This window comes from Panulirus ornatus, chromosome 43, assembly GCF_036320965.1.
Source record: "Panulirus ornatus isolate Po-2019 chromosome 43, ASM3632096v1, whole genome shotgun sequence".
Lineage (NCBI taxonomy): Eukaryota > Metazoa > Arthropoda > Malacostraca > Decapoda > Palinuridae > Panulirus > Panulirus ornatus.
Window position 1 is genome coordinate 26719508 of NC_092266.1, and position 18604 is coordinate 26738111.

General features: G+C 37.4%; 1 protein-coding gene across 1 annotated transcript in view; it reads right to left on the reverse strand.

The window, feature by feature from the left end:
* The window catches only part of LOC139762423 (insulin-like peptide receptor), a 109155-nt gene that overhangs the window by 31310 nt on the left and 59241 nt on the right, over positions 1 to 18604 (reverse strand). Inside the window, 9 exon segments of the mRNA XM_071687289.1 lie at positions 1548 to 1659; positions 2260 to 2336; positions 4333 to 4414; positions 4635 to 4683; positions 4849 to 5012; positions 8750 to 8787; positions 10714 to 10884; positions 11095 to 11267; positions 15842 to 16022. Coding sequence (XP_071543390.1) covers positions 1548 to 1659; positions 2260 to 2336; positions 4333 to 4414; positions 4635 to 4683; positions 4849 to 5012; positions 8750 to 8787; positions 10714 to 10884; positions 11095 to 11267; positions 15842 to 16022 — 1047 coding nt within the window.

Sequence of the window (18604 nt, forward strand, 5' to 3'; positions counted from 1 at the left end):
TGTTCTGTGTTTGTTTATCATCTGCTAAATTTGCTCCTGCTCTCTCTCCCTTCTCATTGTATTCAATAGAATCTTTTTGTGTTTTAGTAATTTCCTCCAGCTGAACAGCTTCTGGAACATCTATCATACATAAAAACCCAGCAGGAGTGTGGACAGAGAGGCACTGGGTGTGAATCACAAAAGGAAGAAGAGTGGTGTAGATCAAAATAGATATGAAGTGTGAAGCATGGACTAAGAAGTGTGGGGTGTAGATCATATGTGGATGTGTGGATCAAGAGATAAGGTGTGGGATGTGGATCATGAGAACTGGTGTGGGATAAAGATCAAGAGGTGGTGTTGTGGGGTGTAGATCAAGAGTTGGTAAGGGGAGTGGATTAAGACAACTGGTGTAGGATATGGATTGAGACAGCTGGTGGGGGTATGGAACAAGAAGGGGTGTGGAGTGTAGATTTTCAGAGATGTTGGGAGTTGATCAAGATACACACTGGATGTGGAGCAATGGAGTGAGGTTAAGAAATTATGAGGGGTGTAGAATGAGAGAGATGATATGGAATGTGGATCAAGAAAGATGCTGTGGAATGTAGATTATGCAAGATGATTGTGGGTGTGATAAAAAAAAAAACTACGCAAGTGTGGCTAAAGAAATATGATGTGGGGTGTGCATTAAGAGAGATGATGTACAGCATGAAGCAAGAATAATAACATGGGATGTGGATAAAAAATATGATGTTGGGTGCAGATTCAGGGAGATACTATGGGGAGAGAAGCAAGGAAGATGATGTGGAGCGTGGATCACGAAACAATCTGGGTGTAGACTATGAGAAATTATGTGGGGTTTAGGACCAAGATAGATGACAGAGTATGTGGATCATAAGATATAGAGTGGAAAGTGGATCAGAAGAGGTGGTATGGATTGTGAGATGGTGTGGAGTGCAGATGAAGGACTGTGGATCAAGAAAACTGTTGTGTAGTATGGTTTTAAACAGCTACTGTGAGGTGTCCATGAAAAGAGTGGTTTCGGATTTGGATTAAGAAACGTGGTGCAAATTGTGGTTCAAGAAAGGCTCTACCAGCCTGCCACAGATGATGGTAACTAGACGAAGAGACTACAATTTTCAGTCCACTACCTTGACAGCTTGACGACCCATTTTTGATGTATCTTAGCCTTTGTGTTCACCATGTCTTATTCATTATTATCACAAATAATAATCCTGTTCATACAAAATCATTTACAGCACTTTGTGCATAAAACCTTGTAGGAAAACTTTCATCTTAATGAGGAGTGTAGCACCTGCTGAGAATGGTGCCCCCTTTTAATATGTAAACATGTATTTACTAAAAACAAATTCACTTAAAAGAGTTTTTCTCTGAACATATCAAGTGAAAATATAATTATGGTGTACTATCAATATTTTTCTTTTGTTTCTGTTTCAATGATTCTTTACTGCTCTAATCTAATTCAATCATTTTCTTGCTTTCTAACAATCTTCATAATGCAGACTATGCCATACTCCTACTCTAAATGTACATGATGGAAAAATACTTACATAATTTCTTTGTGGTTTTCACAAGTTTGACAGGGTCAAGGGAGCAAAGAGCACACAAATTCAATCCTGAATCCTTTGGGCAATTTGAAGTAGGCTGGTGACAAGCAATAATCTGTGGCCACATATACATCCACGACAATTATCATGTAAAAAAGAAAAAAATAGTAACTTTGCGAAAGAGGTGTGTGGTTAAACTGCAAAGTTTTGCACGCATACAAAAACAACAATATGAGTAGTAAGAGCAAACTGAACAATATATATCTTAAAATTCTGTTAAAAATTCCAAGCCAACATATTAACCATCTTATAATGCTGCAAATAAAAGAACTTACAGCATGGTAATGATGCATAATTCATGTGAAAAATTTTTCTTTTAGTCTTAAAATCTTACACCCTTTCACAGGGGTCCTGCTGCTTCCATAGTGCACTACAGTCAGTAGCAGGGAAAAGACAAACCATTTTAGAGTGAGAAGTTCTTAAGACAAGATTGAACTCCTTTTGTCCACTGAAGATGATGCCATCAAGAGAGAGTACCATATTCATCTTCACAATAAATATGCTTAATTCTTCTTTCATTATTGAAATTACTGCTACACAGGGATAATCCATAAAATCAACTATCTGCAATGGATGGGTTAATTAACTCTAAAAATAAAATTTGGAAAGACAAGATAGTCTATCAAGTTTTTTCTATAATCGAATTTGTACTGACCTCAATCTGATACCGGGAGAAGTGGCGAAGGTTGGGGATGTCATAACTCTGCTTGTTGGTCGTGTACACAGTCACATCTGATCATAACAAAAGATTCTGGTAATCAAATAGCATTAAGTAACATAAAATATTGATTCTAAAATATGAAATTTTTTTTCCCCACAGAGAAAGCTGTATTAGAATAAAAAAAAACTTGCTCGGTGAAGTGTTACAATACCATTTAACTCCCAAGTACGTTGAATCCATAAGGCTTCATCCCCTTCAACCACTGTAAAACAAATAAGATTAAATATGTTCATCCACAGCAACAAGAACCATACAGCAACCTGCAAAAGTCTGTGATGTTGAAGCATGGTGAGGTAGCGCCAGGCAGTCTGCCTCACCATCTTTACTAGCCTATGGAGCTTATGACTTGAGCATGTTACTGTCAGGAATGAGAGAAAAAAAAAAAAGCATTTTTGAAATGGGAAAAAGGGGAAAGAAAAGAAAGGAGGGTAAATGGATGATTGCTCATATTGGACTCTGCCTAAATTGGAGAAATAGTTTTTCATCCTTCAAAACCTATATTCTTCACTTACACTCAGAGCCCTTATAAGCATTTGAAAGCAAACTCATATGAAACTGGAATAACAGAAAAACTATTGAAAACTACTGGAAAGGCCTAGCCCTTACAAAAATTTGGCCAACAAGATACACTTTTCTCTTGAAAGTGGTACACCTAAAGCCACACAAAGAAGGTCAACCATATCTAAACAGAGGTACATATCATTAAGTAAAGGTTTGTCAAATGTCCCTTCTGATAATCACATCCAATTAAAGCTTCCTTATGATGGCTAGATAGAATAGAAGCTCTAGATGACAGCCCTGGTTATGAAAGTAGCAAATGTTGATGACACAGTTGCTGAAAAACCAGAAGCTGAATGCCTGCATATAATATTTCTATCAAAATAGTGGATGAATTCACAGCTTTGTTTACCAAGAACTACCATAACCCATGACATGTTCTGTTAGTGTTATTATTCAGTGTTAATGCTACATTTCCTTCTTGTTTACCTAATATATCTGTAGTTTTTGCCTTTGTAATGAAGCCATACAACTATCCAAGTAACAGAACTGAGTGCATCAGTATAAACAAGAAGAATGTTACACATACTTGGTATTACTCTATCATCCACACTATTTTGGAAACTCTACATTACGATAATTGCCAAGTCTACTTCTACAAAATGGGGGTCCTGTTTAGCTGTCAAAATCTTATTCTTACAAGCAGTTACTCCACTTAAACAAAGGATTATTCCATCCTTGTATGGATTACTGCCCTCACATCTGGGTTGGTTCTAGCTCTGCATCTGTACTTGCCTCAAATGAGTTGAAAGCAGTCAAACTCATCAGCTCTCCAGGGCTAACTTCAGAACTTGACCCACTTGCCCAATGCCACATGTTGTTCCAACTTTCCACTCATATCACTTTGGTTTTTGCTCCCAAGAGCTGGCTGCTTGTGTGCTATTCAGACATCATTTCTGAACACTTGGGGTCCTATGTTCACAATCTTATTCCTGTTGATTCTAATATGGCACACCCATCCTCTATCTCCCCTCTCAAAACACCAACTTTGGCACTTTGGAAAAGCTCAAAGGCTAACCTTGAACAGCTTCTTTACTGACTTTCCTTAGGATAAGTACTACTTCTTCAATAAGAATGCTTAATGTTGTACTGAATGAACAACAAAGGTTATCCTAGCTAGAATGGACTTTTACATCTTCTAAGTCTTTCCCCTCAAATCGAGGTTATATTGCTCCTACTTTGCTGCCTATTGTATCAAGGACAGTGCTTACTAAACTATGAAACTCCTTCCTTTCCTTGAAACTCCACTCTCTTTTCATTTCTGCTCAGTGTTCTTTGGATAGCAAAGCACATTTTTGAAAGAAAGTATGCTGACCTGACCTCTGACAAATCCTTTTAGTCCTTCACTAAAAGCATATCCAACAACTTAAAGCCCTATTACATCAAAAGAAAAGTGCATTGCAAAAGGAAAGGGATTAGGGAATATATCTTTGACTAATAAACACTTACCACTCTCAGATGAATTACGGATTGAAGAATAATTCATGTAGATGGATGGACCACTTTCAAGAAGATCAGATGAATATTTCTCCTTAAATAAAAAAAAACAGGACTAAATCAAGAATTTAGAATCTCTCTGGTCATTAAGTTCATTAAGTACTCCTGAATCATTTTCAGTATAATAATATTTGGAAAAAAGACATTATAATATCCCATTACTGAATCACACCAATTTAAAAAAAATAGTTTCTTTTTAACGAGTTTTTCAAAAGCAGTTTTACTTACTGAAAGAAAGAAGAAATGCAACCAACCTGATGGTACAAGTTTGAGTCACTACGTTTCCGCCTACTAGATCGATGCCTGAAAGATCACCCAAAATCCAACAATTATTTTGAAATGTTTGCAAACTTTTATTGATACTGCATGGCAAATATGGGAATTCTGAGGCAAAGAAATAAGTAAAGACTGAAAAAAGTAAATATGTTATATCATTTTATTATACATAATCACTGCATATTAACTTACATGTATACAAAACTGTACAGCCTATCCTCAAAGTCTATATCCTGTTGCCGTTCCTGGCGCACTGTGTCTGGAGAGCATGGACAACAGTCCTCAGATGTAGCCCCTTGAGGGAGTGATTTACAAATTTCATTGACTAAAGGTGCTTCTGTGGTGCTTGTTGGCTCCTAAGAAGATAAATGAAATTTATTTGTATCTAAAACACTTCACTTCTACCAAACTTTAAAACACTTCACTTCTACCAAACTTTCTGCTATCAAACTCATACACCAAATAACATGTCCCTCTACCCTGCTAAACCTAATAACCTTGCTTTTATTCACAATTTATTTCTATATGTTGAAGGCTTCTCTCCACATCATGGAAAGGATTCTAGGGAAACAGGTTAAAGAAAGGAAGAAAGAAGACAAGAAAAAGTATTTACAAATTTTGGAGTGAAAAAACTGTCCTTTAAAATGTTTCAGGTAATAGTTAATGGGAAAGGCAAGAGAGATTAGAAAGTTCCAAAGCCTCAAGAAGGTGAGGGCAGGTACAGAGCATCAGAATGGGAAAGTGGTTTCAGAAATGATTGAGGAAGTGTGGACAGGTGTTTGTTTTAAGTAATGTATGTGAGAAATATTCAGAAAACAGATGGATTTGTATAGACCTGGAGAAGCCATATGATAGTTGTAGAAGGTGAAAGAAGGGACTTGAATGAGAGTCTGGTTTCTTGGATGAGGGGTATGTGGATGTTGTGCTCTTAGTGTTGATATTTTTTGTGTTTGTGTATCTGATGCCATTAGTGCTGAAATGCACAAAGTTTACTTTGTTGCTGGGGTTATGTGTAGTAGTAGGACTTGTTTGTAAGGAGTGAGACTGAACATTTTGTACTGACGTTTATTGAGTGTCTGTGCTAAGGGTAAGGGGGATGGTGAAAAGGTTTTGAGGTTACTGTCTGAGTGGTTGCTGCATGTCCAATACTCTAAGTCATCTTTTATGGATTACAGTGAAGCATATTGGAAATGGTACCCATGAGTACAGTTAGGGCATCTGATGGAGTAGTGCCTTCTAGTGACAGGCATTTGGCACTGTGAACATACAGGTACAATGATGGTCCAGACCTTTGGTTAATGTCAACAGCTTCCATTGGTAGCTACATAAATATGACTAGGCCATCATCTCCCAATACTGTAAAAATGTATGTGAATGTGTAAAATGTTTGGGTGAAACTAGTTTTCAGTGGGAGTGTCATGCCTCATATCCCAAAAACATTCCTTAGAAATCTTTTGAATTTCACCAGAGATTATTTAGGGAATATTCCACTTTTCTTGTGCACCTTGAAACCTTTAAAACCCCTTTTGGAGAGAATTACTTCTATGTAGATTAAGAAACTAGTTTTGCCGGCCCATCCTAGGCTTTACACAAGAGCACATGGAAACAAGGAGGCTTCTACCTTAGCCTTCCTTAGAAACCTTCAATTGGAGGAATTAAAAAAAAAAGAGCCTTTGGCACTATTCTTCCACCTCTGTAAAATGGTACCTTAACTGAGACGGTGGATCCTGCCTGTGAAGACGTGGAGATTTCTCCTCCTAGAGAGTCAGACTCCGGTACACATCTGATTCATCAATGATGGTAATCAATTCTGTTGTTTTTAGACTGATCCTTCATGTAGATATGCTTTCATGCTCATGAGAGAGACATCAGTGGAATGAAATGAAGGCTTATAAGGTTACAAAACCTTTCCTCCCCAATTTAATGTCCACCAAGCAGTTTTTCCTATTTTTCTTGCTCTTCCCCTCAATTTTTGAAAGACCCTTCTTCTGTGCTTTTTGATCACTTTGGGTTGGCACTACGACCTCTGAATTGTGAGCTCTAGATAACTGGGAGCAGATGAGATGATGACATCAACCTGGTGGCAGTTACTGACTGAATGAGAACAAACAACATTAATAAAGCAAAGGCTTCAGTGACCCAACCACCTGAAAAGGTGTGCAGAAGAAAGCTCCCTCACTAATTCTATAATGGTAAGAAGGATCCCAACTCTATATTTCCCAGGGAATAATCTCATACTTGCAGGTCACAACCTTGGAGATATTGGGTTTTTCAATCTGCAAAAGATATATCTTTTGTCTGGCAGAAATGTTTACCCGAAGTATTTGATTCGTTTTTAGTTATTCATTACATTTATATTTTATTATACTTTGTCGCTGTCTCCCGCGTTAGCGAGGTAGCGTAAGGAAACAAACAAAAGAATGGCCCAACCCACCCACATACACATGTATATATATACATGTCCACACACGGCACATACACATATCTATACATCTCAACATATACATATATATACACACACAGACATATACACATATACACATGTACATAATTCATACTGTCTGCCCTTATTCATTCCCATCGCCATCCCGCCACACATGAAAATGAAAACCCCCTCCCCCGCATGTGCGCGAGGTAGCGCTAGGAAAAGACAGCAAAGGCCACATTCGTTCTCACTCAGTCTCTAGCTGTCATGTATAATGCACCAAAACCACAGCTCCCTTTCCACATCCAGGCCCCACAAAACTTTCCATGGTTTACCCCATATGCTTCAAATGCCCTGGTTCAATCCATTGACAGCACGTCAACCCCGGTATACCACATCGTTCCAATTCACTCTATTCCTTGCACACCTTTCACCCTCCTGCATGTTCAGGCCCTGATTGCTCAAAATCTTTTTCACACAATCTTTCCACCTCCAATTTGGTCTCCCACTTCTTCTCATTCCCTCCACCTCCGACACATATATCCTCTTGGTCAATCTTTCCTAACTCATTCTCTCCATGTGACCAAACCATTTCAAAACACCCTCTTCTGCTCTCTCAACCACACTCTTTTTATTACCACACATCACTCTTACCCTTTCATTACTTGCTCGATCAAACCACCTCAGACCGCATATTGTCCTCAAACATCTCATTTCCAGCACATCCACCCTCCTCCGCACAACTCTATCTATAGCCCACGCCTCGCAACCATATAACATTGTTGGAACCACTATTCCTTCAAACACACCCATTTTTGCTTTTCAAGATAACGTTCTTGACTTCCACACATTTGTCAATGCTACCAGAACTTTCGCCCCCTCCCCCACCCTATGATTCACTTCCACTTCTATGGTTCCATCTGCTGCCAAATCCACTCCCAGATATCTAAAACACTTTACTTCCTCCAGTTTTACTCCATTCAAACTTACCTCCCAATTAACTTGTCCCTCAACCCTACTGTACCTAATAACCTTGATCTTATTCACATTTACTCTCAGCTTTCTTCTTCCACACGCTTTACCAAACTCAGTCACCAGCTTCTGCAGTTTCTCACACAAATCAGCCACCAGCGCTGTATCATCAGCGAACAACAACTGACCCACTTCCCAAGCTCTCTCATCCACAACAGATTGCATACTTGCCCCTCTTTCCAAGACTCTTGCATTCACCTCCCTAACAACCCTATCCATGAACAAATTAAAACAACCATGGAAACATCATGCACCCCTGCCACAAACTAACATTCACTGAGAAACAATCACTTTCTTCTCTTCCTACACGTACACATGCCTTACATCCTTGATAAAAACTTTTCACTTCCAACAACTTACCTCCCACACCATATATTCTTAATACCTTCCACACAGCATCTCTATCAACTCTATCATATGCCTTCTCCAGATCCATAAATGCTACATACAAATCCAAATGTTTTTAGTTATTCCTCAATAATCTGAACGAAAGCCCTAAAAAAGAAAAAATCTCAGCTACACATCAATCAAAGAAGTTATGGAATTTACAATATAAGAAGAAATGGATTCACAAAACAGGAAGACACAACTATCAGAGCATTAAGAATTAATTACTATATACAAGTAACTGCTTACCTTTCCTGACTCCTTTACATCCTTCACTTTATCTTGGCCTGCAGTAAAGAAAGTTATACAGCATTACAGAATAAAACTGTCCAAGTAGTTGTTATATCTTATCAACATTTATAAATGGCCCTTTCAGAATAGGGGTCAATCACAAATAATCTACTGTGGTAAAGACCTTTTGCTCAATTCCAAATATAAAAACACAAAAATAATAATGACTTTCTTTTTATCAAGAATACTATTTTCATGTATAAGCTCCAATCATAGTATACAAGTAAAGGCAGGTATAACTGTGTAAGTGAATATATCAAATACAAGATGCATCTTTTAAACACATAACTAACAATAAATCTTAATGGAAGATTTTCAAATCATCAACTGAATTGGAAAAAAAAATTAAAGTTACCCTTTTAAAAGAAAAGGAAAAGAATAATCATGAAGTGAAGAATATATGTGCATGGTATGTTTAAAAGGGAATGTTCAAAGATATTCCTCATGAACAAGTTTCAAAATGATAAATAAAAAGGAATCTGACCCCATAACTCCTGAGTAAAATTTCTTTCCAACGCTGTGAATCTCAAATTTTTCATTTAACCTTACAGTTTCAAAGATACTCAAGAAACAATGAAAACAATAATTTCATGAATATATTTCATCCTCCACCATCACATTGATAATGTGCAAAAGCTTTATTCTTTTAAAAGTGCAACTTTCTAAAAAGTACAGGAGTAAAGCTTAAGTGTAAAGTACGTCAAGTACATTGACACTCGGAATGTTTTGTTTATTTTACCTTTACCTAAACACTGATTACTGATTATCATTGTGTTTCACCCTATAAAATCAATCTTTCCTTATTTTCACCCATTTCCTTATTTTCATCAATAATTTTTTCATAACAGCAAAATTATAAAAGTTTGTAGAATTATCAACTCCACCAGTCATATGCAGTAAAGTAGGTACTGGCAACACTGCTGCTAGAAACACTTGTCTCATACTGGTCAACTTTTACTACCCAAAGAGTCTGTGTCCATAAAATCAAGTTTCACTCGATATGAAAACTGATCATCATCGTCTATCAGTTCAGGATAATCTTCCATTTGGTACTCTCAATATAGCTAGAGGCCACTTGGATTCCTCTCTAGAAAACACAAGACAAAGTGCTGTCATTGGCATAGCAAGAGGATGACTAACTATGGGAGGTAACAATTATGCACTGCCAACCTGGCAACCACCCAGGCCTGGTGGGCAACCTTGTAATAATAGAGATCCAAAAGTCACTGAATAAATTTATGTCTACAAGAGTCATTTACCTTGAATTCACTTTCATCTGAAGCAGTTGAGAGAGAGAGAGAGAGAGAGAGAGAGAGAGAGAGAGAGAGAGAGAGAGAGAGAGAGAGAGAGAGTGTGTGTGTGAATGGTAAAAGGAGGATTAAGGTTTCCAAGTGAAGGTAGGTCTGCAGTTCGGGGGTGTGATGTCATCATGGTTGTTTAATCTGTTTAGAGATGTAAGTACTAAGAGAAGTGAATGCAAGTTTTGGGGACAGAGACAAGTTTGCAGTCAGTCAGGTGGGTGGTCCTAGGAGGAGAGTTAGTTCTGGCAAAACAAGTTCTATAAGTGTTCAATAAATTGCACAGCGAAAGATTTTCTCCTGTATATCATGTTTCAAAAATTCAAATACTCAATTAATCAGAGAACTCATTCAACCAAATGGAATACAGTTCCAACTGTTCCAGATGACTGGGACTTCATTGTGCTTTCTTACCACAAACATGTGTTCAGTGAATTCTGTCATGTACATAACAGCAAAACTCCTCAATAAAAGTTCAGGGCACTGCTGTATAGTTTAAGACTTCTAAATGTTTGAAATCTGGCCAAAACTAAAGGGAATTTCTGTTTATTCAAACATGCCTACATAAACTCTTTGCATCCTTCATATCTGTATCAAGCCCTACCAAATATCTCTTCCTCTTACTGGTCATCATGGAGCAGAAATCCAAAGATGAATCCATCCAATATGGGTTAAGGTGGATGAAGATAATATAATGGTCAATTCTACCATTAGGTGAGCTCGGTGGCTGCCAAGTTAGTGTCATCCAATTGGTCCCAACATCTGCTACGATCACATTGCGGGGACTGCTTGGGTCTGTTGAAGGAGATGGGTGGGAAGATAGAATTATCATGTTTATCAACCAATTCATATATCTGGTACACCATCAAAAATTACCTTCATATCTGAGCTTCTTAATTACTGCATTACCATTATCTTTCCAAACTTCATTAAATAAAACAGCTTAAGTATCTTACTTCATAACTGAAACAAATGTGTAAAACACAGTTGGAATGAAGCACCTACTGTGAGGGAGAGTGGTGACGTAAGTGATCTCTGATTTAACACCACTATCGGCATCAACAACAGTGTCACTCTGTACATACAAGGCATACTGTGTGTATGGTTTCAAGCCTTCCAAGCGGGTCTTTATATTCACCTCTGACTTGTTGATTTCTACATACCTTCTCGACCAGTTGCTGTAACATACCATCATTCCAGATGTAGATAGAAAATTGCCTTTCATATCAATATATATATATATATATCAGATATACATATATATTAATCTCTGGTCTACAAAGTAAGTAAACTTCTTCCAATACTACTTCATAATTAATACATTGGTGTAAAACAAAGCTGGAATGAAGCACCTCTATGAGACTACATCCACCAGTTGGGACCATAGGTCATAAATTGTTGTGATGTTTATGTGCATCATTTGGAGAGAGTTCAGGGCAACTGAGCAATAAGTGGTTAGTGTTTTCTTTAGGTAGTTGCATCATGAGCATGAAGAGTCTCAGGATATGTTGAAAGAGTGCTTGTGGTGCTGTAGTGATGGGTTACGTCCAGATTGTAGACAAGAGAGTGTGACTTGCATTTGTTTGAGGAGTGTGGTTCCTGATTGGTGCATAAATAGTGGGTTGGAGTTTAAACTCAGATACGAGGTGATTGTTTTGTGCTTGTCAGATTGGTTCAGTAAGTATGAGTATCATCAGCATTCTGTTTGATGGGGGTGAAGAATCTGTACGTAGAGGTTGCTGAAGTATGAAGCAGGGATAGCATTCTAAATCAACTTGGGGGATGGTAGTTATAGGGTACTTTGGATGGTAGGGATCTAGTGCCATTGTGTAGAGAGTGAAGGCTAAGCATGTTGAGGTGGGACTATATTATAAGATTCTTTGTTTTACTGTGAAGGTGTTGTATGTTTATGGTTGCCAAGTAGCCAGTGATTTATCCGAGTGCACTACTGTAATTGGTTTGCAGCTTTGAAATAGATACTTTTGACGGAACAGAGGGTCAGGCAGGCAAGGCATAGTTCAGAGTCAATTGGATGAATTGTTTGTAGAGGCCAACGAGTGTTTCTTTTTCTTGTCCAAAGCTGATGCTGTTTAACGTTCTGTGGGCATTTAGTTTGTGTTACTTTTGAGTTCACATTATTGGTGATTGGACAATGTCAGGTATATGTCATATGCATGGTGTTTGTCAAAGGCGTTTTGGTGAATGGAACTGACTTGCCATTCAACATAACTGGAAGGTGTGAACTGGATTTGTGTCTATATACAGTTAAAGAGTGACTGAAGCCTTCTTAGAGATGCAGATATTCTATTCTGGGTGAACCAATGCTCCAACTGTGTAACATAGTGCTGTGTGTTTGATGTCACTACTGTGGCATTTGGGGTAATGTGATATGACTGTGAGGTTGTCTGCAAGTGAAAGGACCTTCAAGTTGAGGTTTTCCTGAGGTAACAGGAGGTTAGACTAATAATAAGATTGAAAACAGTTGGAGAAAACTGCTCCTTGGAGAACTCTATTGAGGAGTTTACGTGGGTTTGAGTTGAAGCCATTGATAATGACTGGCAATGTGGCCAACTATATGTAGATACAAGTGTTACAGAACTCAATCTGCTAGAGTTTACACTTTGAGTGAAAATTCATTCTGGTGAGGCTGTATCATCTGGAGGAAAGTCTTTTCAAAGATCTTGAACTACAGGAGACTTAAGAAAGGTCATGGGTAATACTAGGACTCTCATAGATATTGGTCCTGGTGTACATAAAATAAACATTTATTTATTTGTCTATCTGTTCCTGGACCTCTTTCTAAGAGAGGGTCCTGGTGTTACCCAGGGCATCCATCCAAGGGCTCCTGCAGCCCAAAGCTGTGCTACTTCCAGCAACCGGGAAATTATGGACTTCTTTGAGTGAGAAGTTCTCTGACAAGACTGTACTTCTAATGGAACTGCCTAACATGAGAAGTTCTCTGACAAGACTGTACTTCTAATGAAACTGCCTAACCAAAGGTGACTTTTGACTTACGGTGTAACCTCAAGCAGATAGAGACCTTTAACACTCTCACCTTTAATGAACAAACCATATTACTTCATAAAACCCCAGCTATATACCAAAAATCCTCCAACTACTCAATGCCAACAGCATCAAAAACACAAAAAATCCTCAGTCAACTCAGAACACAAGAGGTCCATAGAGCCCTAATCAAAAAAAATAAGATCATGATCCACCCTCCCACCTTTCTACAACTTCACAACCTTAAGACAGACAACAAGCATAAGGACTCAAAACACTAATCCGCCACACCACACTATTCTCCAACACTACTGACACTAAAAAACATCTAAAACATGATGAAAACACCCTAGAATTATGATCCATAAGAATAAAATCTAAGTGCTAACTAAAACTCAACACCTAAAACTGGTGTTTATCATAAATTAGAATAAATCATATATTCCCAAAACAGTAATATATAGAAAAAATCTCTATCTTTTTTTCATAATAATGAGTCCCCTGTCATGCTTTCTGAGTGGATGTTGCAGTTACATTTAGATTATTTTTCCCAGCTGTGTTGTTACATTCCTAGTGATATCTAAGGATGAGATCTGGAATAATACACAAGGTGGGAATTTAAAAAGGGGATGAAAGTTTGGAATCATGATTGTGGCATAGCACATCATACTATGTAATACCATGATAGTGGTATGGCAAAATTTAAGGTTAACTATGCTTTACCTTCCTAGTCATCCATCCTGCCAAAAGCAAACAAAATTTCAAACCATGCTAAACTAGGCCCTGAGAACACTCACTGAGAGTTAAGAACTATGAACACACAATACCTATGTCCTACAAAATAAAGTAAAAATAATTTCAATACCATCTCACTTCAATATGCTCAGCAACAAATTCTTTGCAAAAACCCTAGATCCCTCCCATTCAAACCTTTCCATAACCATTAACCAACCCACAAGTAGATACAAAAAATTTACCCCCACTTCGCACTTTTGCTATCTACGTATATTCATAGATCTCCCTTCCCCAACATACACACTTTAATGACTCGCCAAGCATTGAACCACTGACCATTTAATGCAGTCTTAAATTCTAACCCACAAGACATTCATCCATTTAAAACTAAACTCCTCCGGCACATAAGAGTGATACCTTCTCATCTACACTCTGGACATCAACCATCTCTCCAACACTAAAAACACATATTCTACATGTCAAAGGACCTGTCACACCCATGATGTAACTCTCATACTGTAGGCTCAGAATAGTTGCTTCTTACCAGAATGCTAATGCATATAACAAGAATCTGTCACCAACCTATGCCTTTCCCTGTCAACTCAACACCTTCCCACATCAACATAGAGGAAAGTACACTACTTGTTTGGTCTTTTCATCAATCATGTATAACGGACATAATCTGTAAAGAAACGACAAAATTCAATGTTTTTGTGTGCATACTGAGATGGAGTTTTTGATCAGACTGACAAGATGAGGGTTAAGTGAGGTGCTGCAGCATCAAATGACAAAAGATAACTACTGCTTATAACACACCAAAAGTAGCAATTGCAAAATACCTCTTTTAACCATCTTATAACTTTATTTTCAAGTGAACTAGCTGCAGATGAAAATAATGTTTACAAAAGATTGATACAAAGTTTCTATAAAATTATGAAATAGTTTAGCTTTTTCATGTCATCTCCAAGATATAAATGTCATATCTATCTATCTATCTCTTGGATGCCTGTCCCTACCAGGAACTCTCTCAAGGGGATGGCCACAACAATATAATAGTCTCCATAACTAGTGGTCTCCAGTACTGCTTCTTAGTCTTTAGTGCCTTACTCTCAACAAGCCAATGGCAAAGGGCAACTCTAGTGCAGTGTCTGCAGAGGCTCCAACATAAGGCTCCTGCTGACTACCTATACCTAATGCTCCCGTCTTATGTTCCTACCTACTGCTTCTACCTAATGCTCCTGTTTAAATGCTCCTACCTACTGCTTCTATCATTTGCTCCCACCATTTTGCCAAAAAGCAGGGCTGGCACATACTGCTCTCCACAGGAAAATCTAGATTATAAAAAAAAGAGCTCTGTGAGTTAAGTGTTGCCAAATTTATGCATGAAAAGAAGATAGTATGCTTTTTGAACAGAATGCCAGTAGTCCACCTGTGAGTGAGGCTGAAAGAAAAGACAGCTACCAAAGTCAGAATAGTGCAACTTGACAGTCTCTAAAGTACTGGGTCACTACAAAGACATCAAATACCCAGGCAGGTAGTACTGGTAATATACCCCTCTGGTCATTGGCTGCCTACCAACTACTACTAATATCCCCTGATTAAGTATGCTGGTCTACAATCATCATAAACCAAATTTCTGTAAAGTCTCTGATCTCAGGACAATGGTTTAAGGTCCTCATGGGTAATGCACTGAATGATGGGTTGTTAGATTGTCACAATCACCAATATTAGAAATACTCTTAGTTTTCATTCAACAAATTCAAGGGCCTAATGCTAAACAACTCTTGATGAAACCCAAAAAAGTATTTAGTATATATTTAGTATATATCATCTGTAGCAATGGGATCTTTATATTCTTACCACTTTATTGGAAGTGATATAGACATATCTGAATAATCAGGAAAAGAACAAAAGCAACTAAACACTAAGTCACATGGAGTCTAAGAATTTTCTTAATCCTTAGGGGATGATTACATTTCCTGATACATAAACATCATTTATCAAGTGTACTCACTCATTACAGGCATCCCGACCAGTCATATGATCTATGATCTCCTCCTTAGATGGCTTGTAATATATGTAGTAGCCAGTGAGCATTCGGTCATCTTCATTAATAGGTGCTGCTTTCCAGCTGACCTCTACAACGCCCTTCTCTGCCAATGCTTCTACATATACAGGCTGCTTCATTATTGTGCCTGATGAAGTAAACTATACTTAAAGACCAATGATGTGAGATACTGGTGGATGACTTTTGTTGACGGGGTTATGAATCAATTATCATTATGTAAGTCAACAGGTTGCATGCAAGAGGCTAACTAATCTAGGTAATACTCATATGAAGGTAATGTAAGGAACCAAATAAAGAAGAGCAAATCATGACTGGCACACAAATTAATACTAGAAATTAACAATATTTTGAAACTAATTCTGAATTACTATCAAAAAAAAGTTTTCCCATGACTTAATCTTTGAATGCTTTAAGATCTTAAGCTGAAAGGGAATTATGCTCGCAAACTTCATCAGAATCATAAAACCTTATAAATACTCCATATTTAGTCAATGGTAGTGAAACATATTTGAAAACATTATAAAGTAGGAATACAATATAACACAATAATGGTATGAAAACATGACAATGTAGATAATATGGTCCTAAAATCATGATTTTACAGAGAGTTTTGGAGCCTACAAATAAGGCAGAAGTTGTTCATGAAGTGGAAAGTTACATCTAGTTTGTTAAAAGCAAGAGCGAAAATGGGGTCAGTCAAGGTATTCTACCGTAAAATGTGAAACACTACCTTTCTTTGGTTCAAACAGTTAAAAATGTACCTTCTGAAGACTGAAAACATATTTTCATTGTGGACAGAGCCCTATAAGCAACAGAGGGACCACTCACTCAGAAATGGCCAGAACAAAGTATAAGTCTAGAATATCTAGTGTAATGCATCAATGATGATTCATCCCCCTCAAAAATCAGAAAACACATGAGACTGCCAGATGCTCTTTCACTGCAACTTATAAAACCATACAGCAATTCAATGATGTCTCTACATTTACAGCATCACTTACAGGTAAAACTTCTAAATCTGAATGGCTCAGGATGAAGCAGTGCTTGAATATGGAAAAATACATACTTTAAAGAGTGCACACAAGTCAATGCCAGTAAAAGCAATATGGCAAGAACACCAAAGTGAAATAAAATATTTTTGTTTGATTGGCCACAAACATTTTCTCATACTATATTTGGTTCTACTTGTTCAATTGAACACAAACTGGGCAAATTTGATGACAAGAACTGTGTTTTGGTATACTTCAGCTATTTTCAGGGTTTCTTTGCACTGATATGGTAACCTTACCTAGCTTCCACATCCCCTCAGTTCAAAACAGTCAACATATAATCAATAAAATAATATGGTAAACTGAATATCCTGGGAGAGGAGAGAATGAATACATTCCACATATTCCCTTGATGCAATAAAAGGTGACTAAGAGCGGAGAAGCAAGGGGCTGGAAACATTGCCTGTACTGATTTCTAAAAGAAGGTGCAGAAGAAGGAAGCAAGTGAGGAGTATTAGTCCTCCTCAAAGACTTCTCACACTAAGAAACCAAGAAAATATACAATGCTATTGTGAAGTTGAAGAAGAGATCACTTCTTACAAAGAGTTCAGTCAGTCGGTTACTATAAAACCATGGGCAAAGCTAACATTAGTAACTTATTTTTGTATGTAGATCTATGTAAACCTCACACTTATAGTTTAAGTAATTTACAGCAAAAGTAATAAAACATTATTTAGAACAATAGTTAAGACTAATAAACTAGCAACTACAAAGAATGTTACTGAATAATCAACTGTAGTTCTGTATCATTTGAGCTTGCCATTGGGCCTTTGGATTACAAGTTCAGTCCTGGCAAACATAAGCAGGTTACACTTATTGTAATCATGAAGGTAGCAATTATACAGAAGCTTGACAAAGGGGTTTCAGTAAAGAAAAAAATGCTAAATACAGTAATGGTAAGGTTTACCATCTAAGACTTGAACCAAGTGAAAAACATTGAATTTTCTACAATGAAAGCAACTCCTATCGAGAAATGCATTCATCCAGCTATCAATCTATTGCATTGCACTGAATCAGTGACTCAACAGAGACTCAACATTGTACTACTCTGTAATAAGGAGGGAAACTATCCTACACTCACCATATGCAACTATGAAGCTGTCAGTGTCACATCTGCCATCTATCAAAATACTCCACCTATCTTTATTATGTTTATTCATTTGGACTAAAAACCCAATGGTTCGACAAATGTTTTCCTTTATTACAGTATCATATTTCTTTATATCCTAGTTCTGTAGATATCAATTCTGTCCTTAACTCATTTTTCAATCAAGTTCTCCAAAAGATATCTTTTTCTTTCCATTCTCTTATATTTTTTTTTTTTTTTCATACTATTCGCTATTTCCCGCGATAGCAAGGTAGCGTTAAGAACAGAGGACTGGGCCTTTGAGGGAATATCCTCACCTGGCCCTCTTCTCTGTTCCTTCTTTTGGAAAATTAAAAAAGAAAAAAAACGAGAGGGGAGGATTTCCAGCCCCCCGCTCCCTTCCCTTTTAGTCGCCTTCTACGACACGCAGGGAATACGTGGGAAGTATTCTTTCTCCCCTATCCCCAGGGAAATTCTCTTATATATGAATATAGATAAATCAATAAAACATTTTTTACAAACTATTTTTGTAATACTGTACTGTATTCCTTATTGTTTTAACAAATGCTTAGC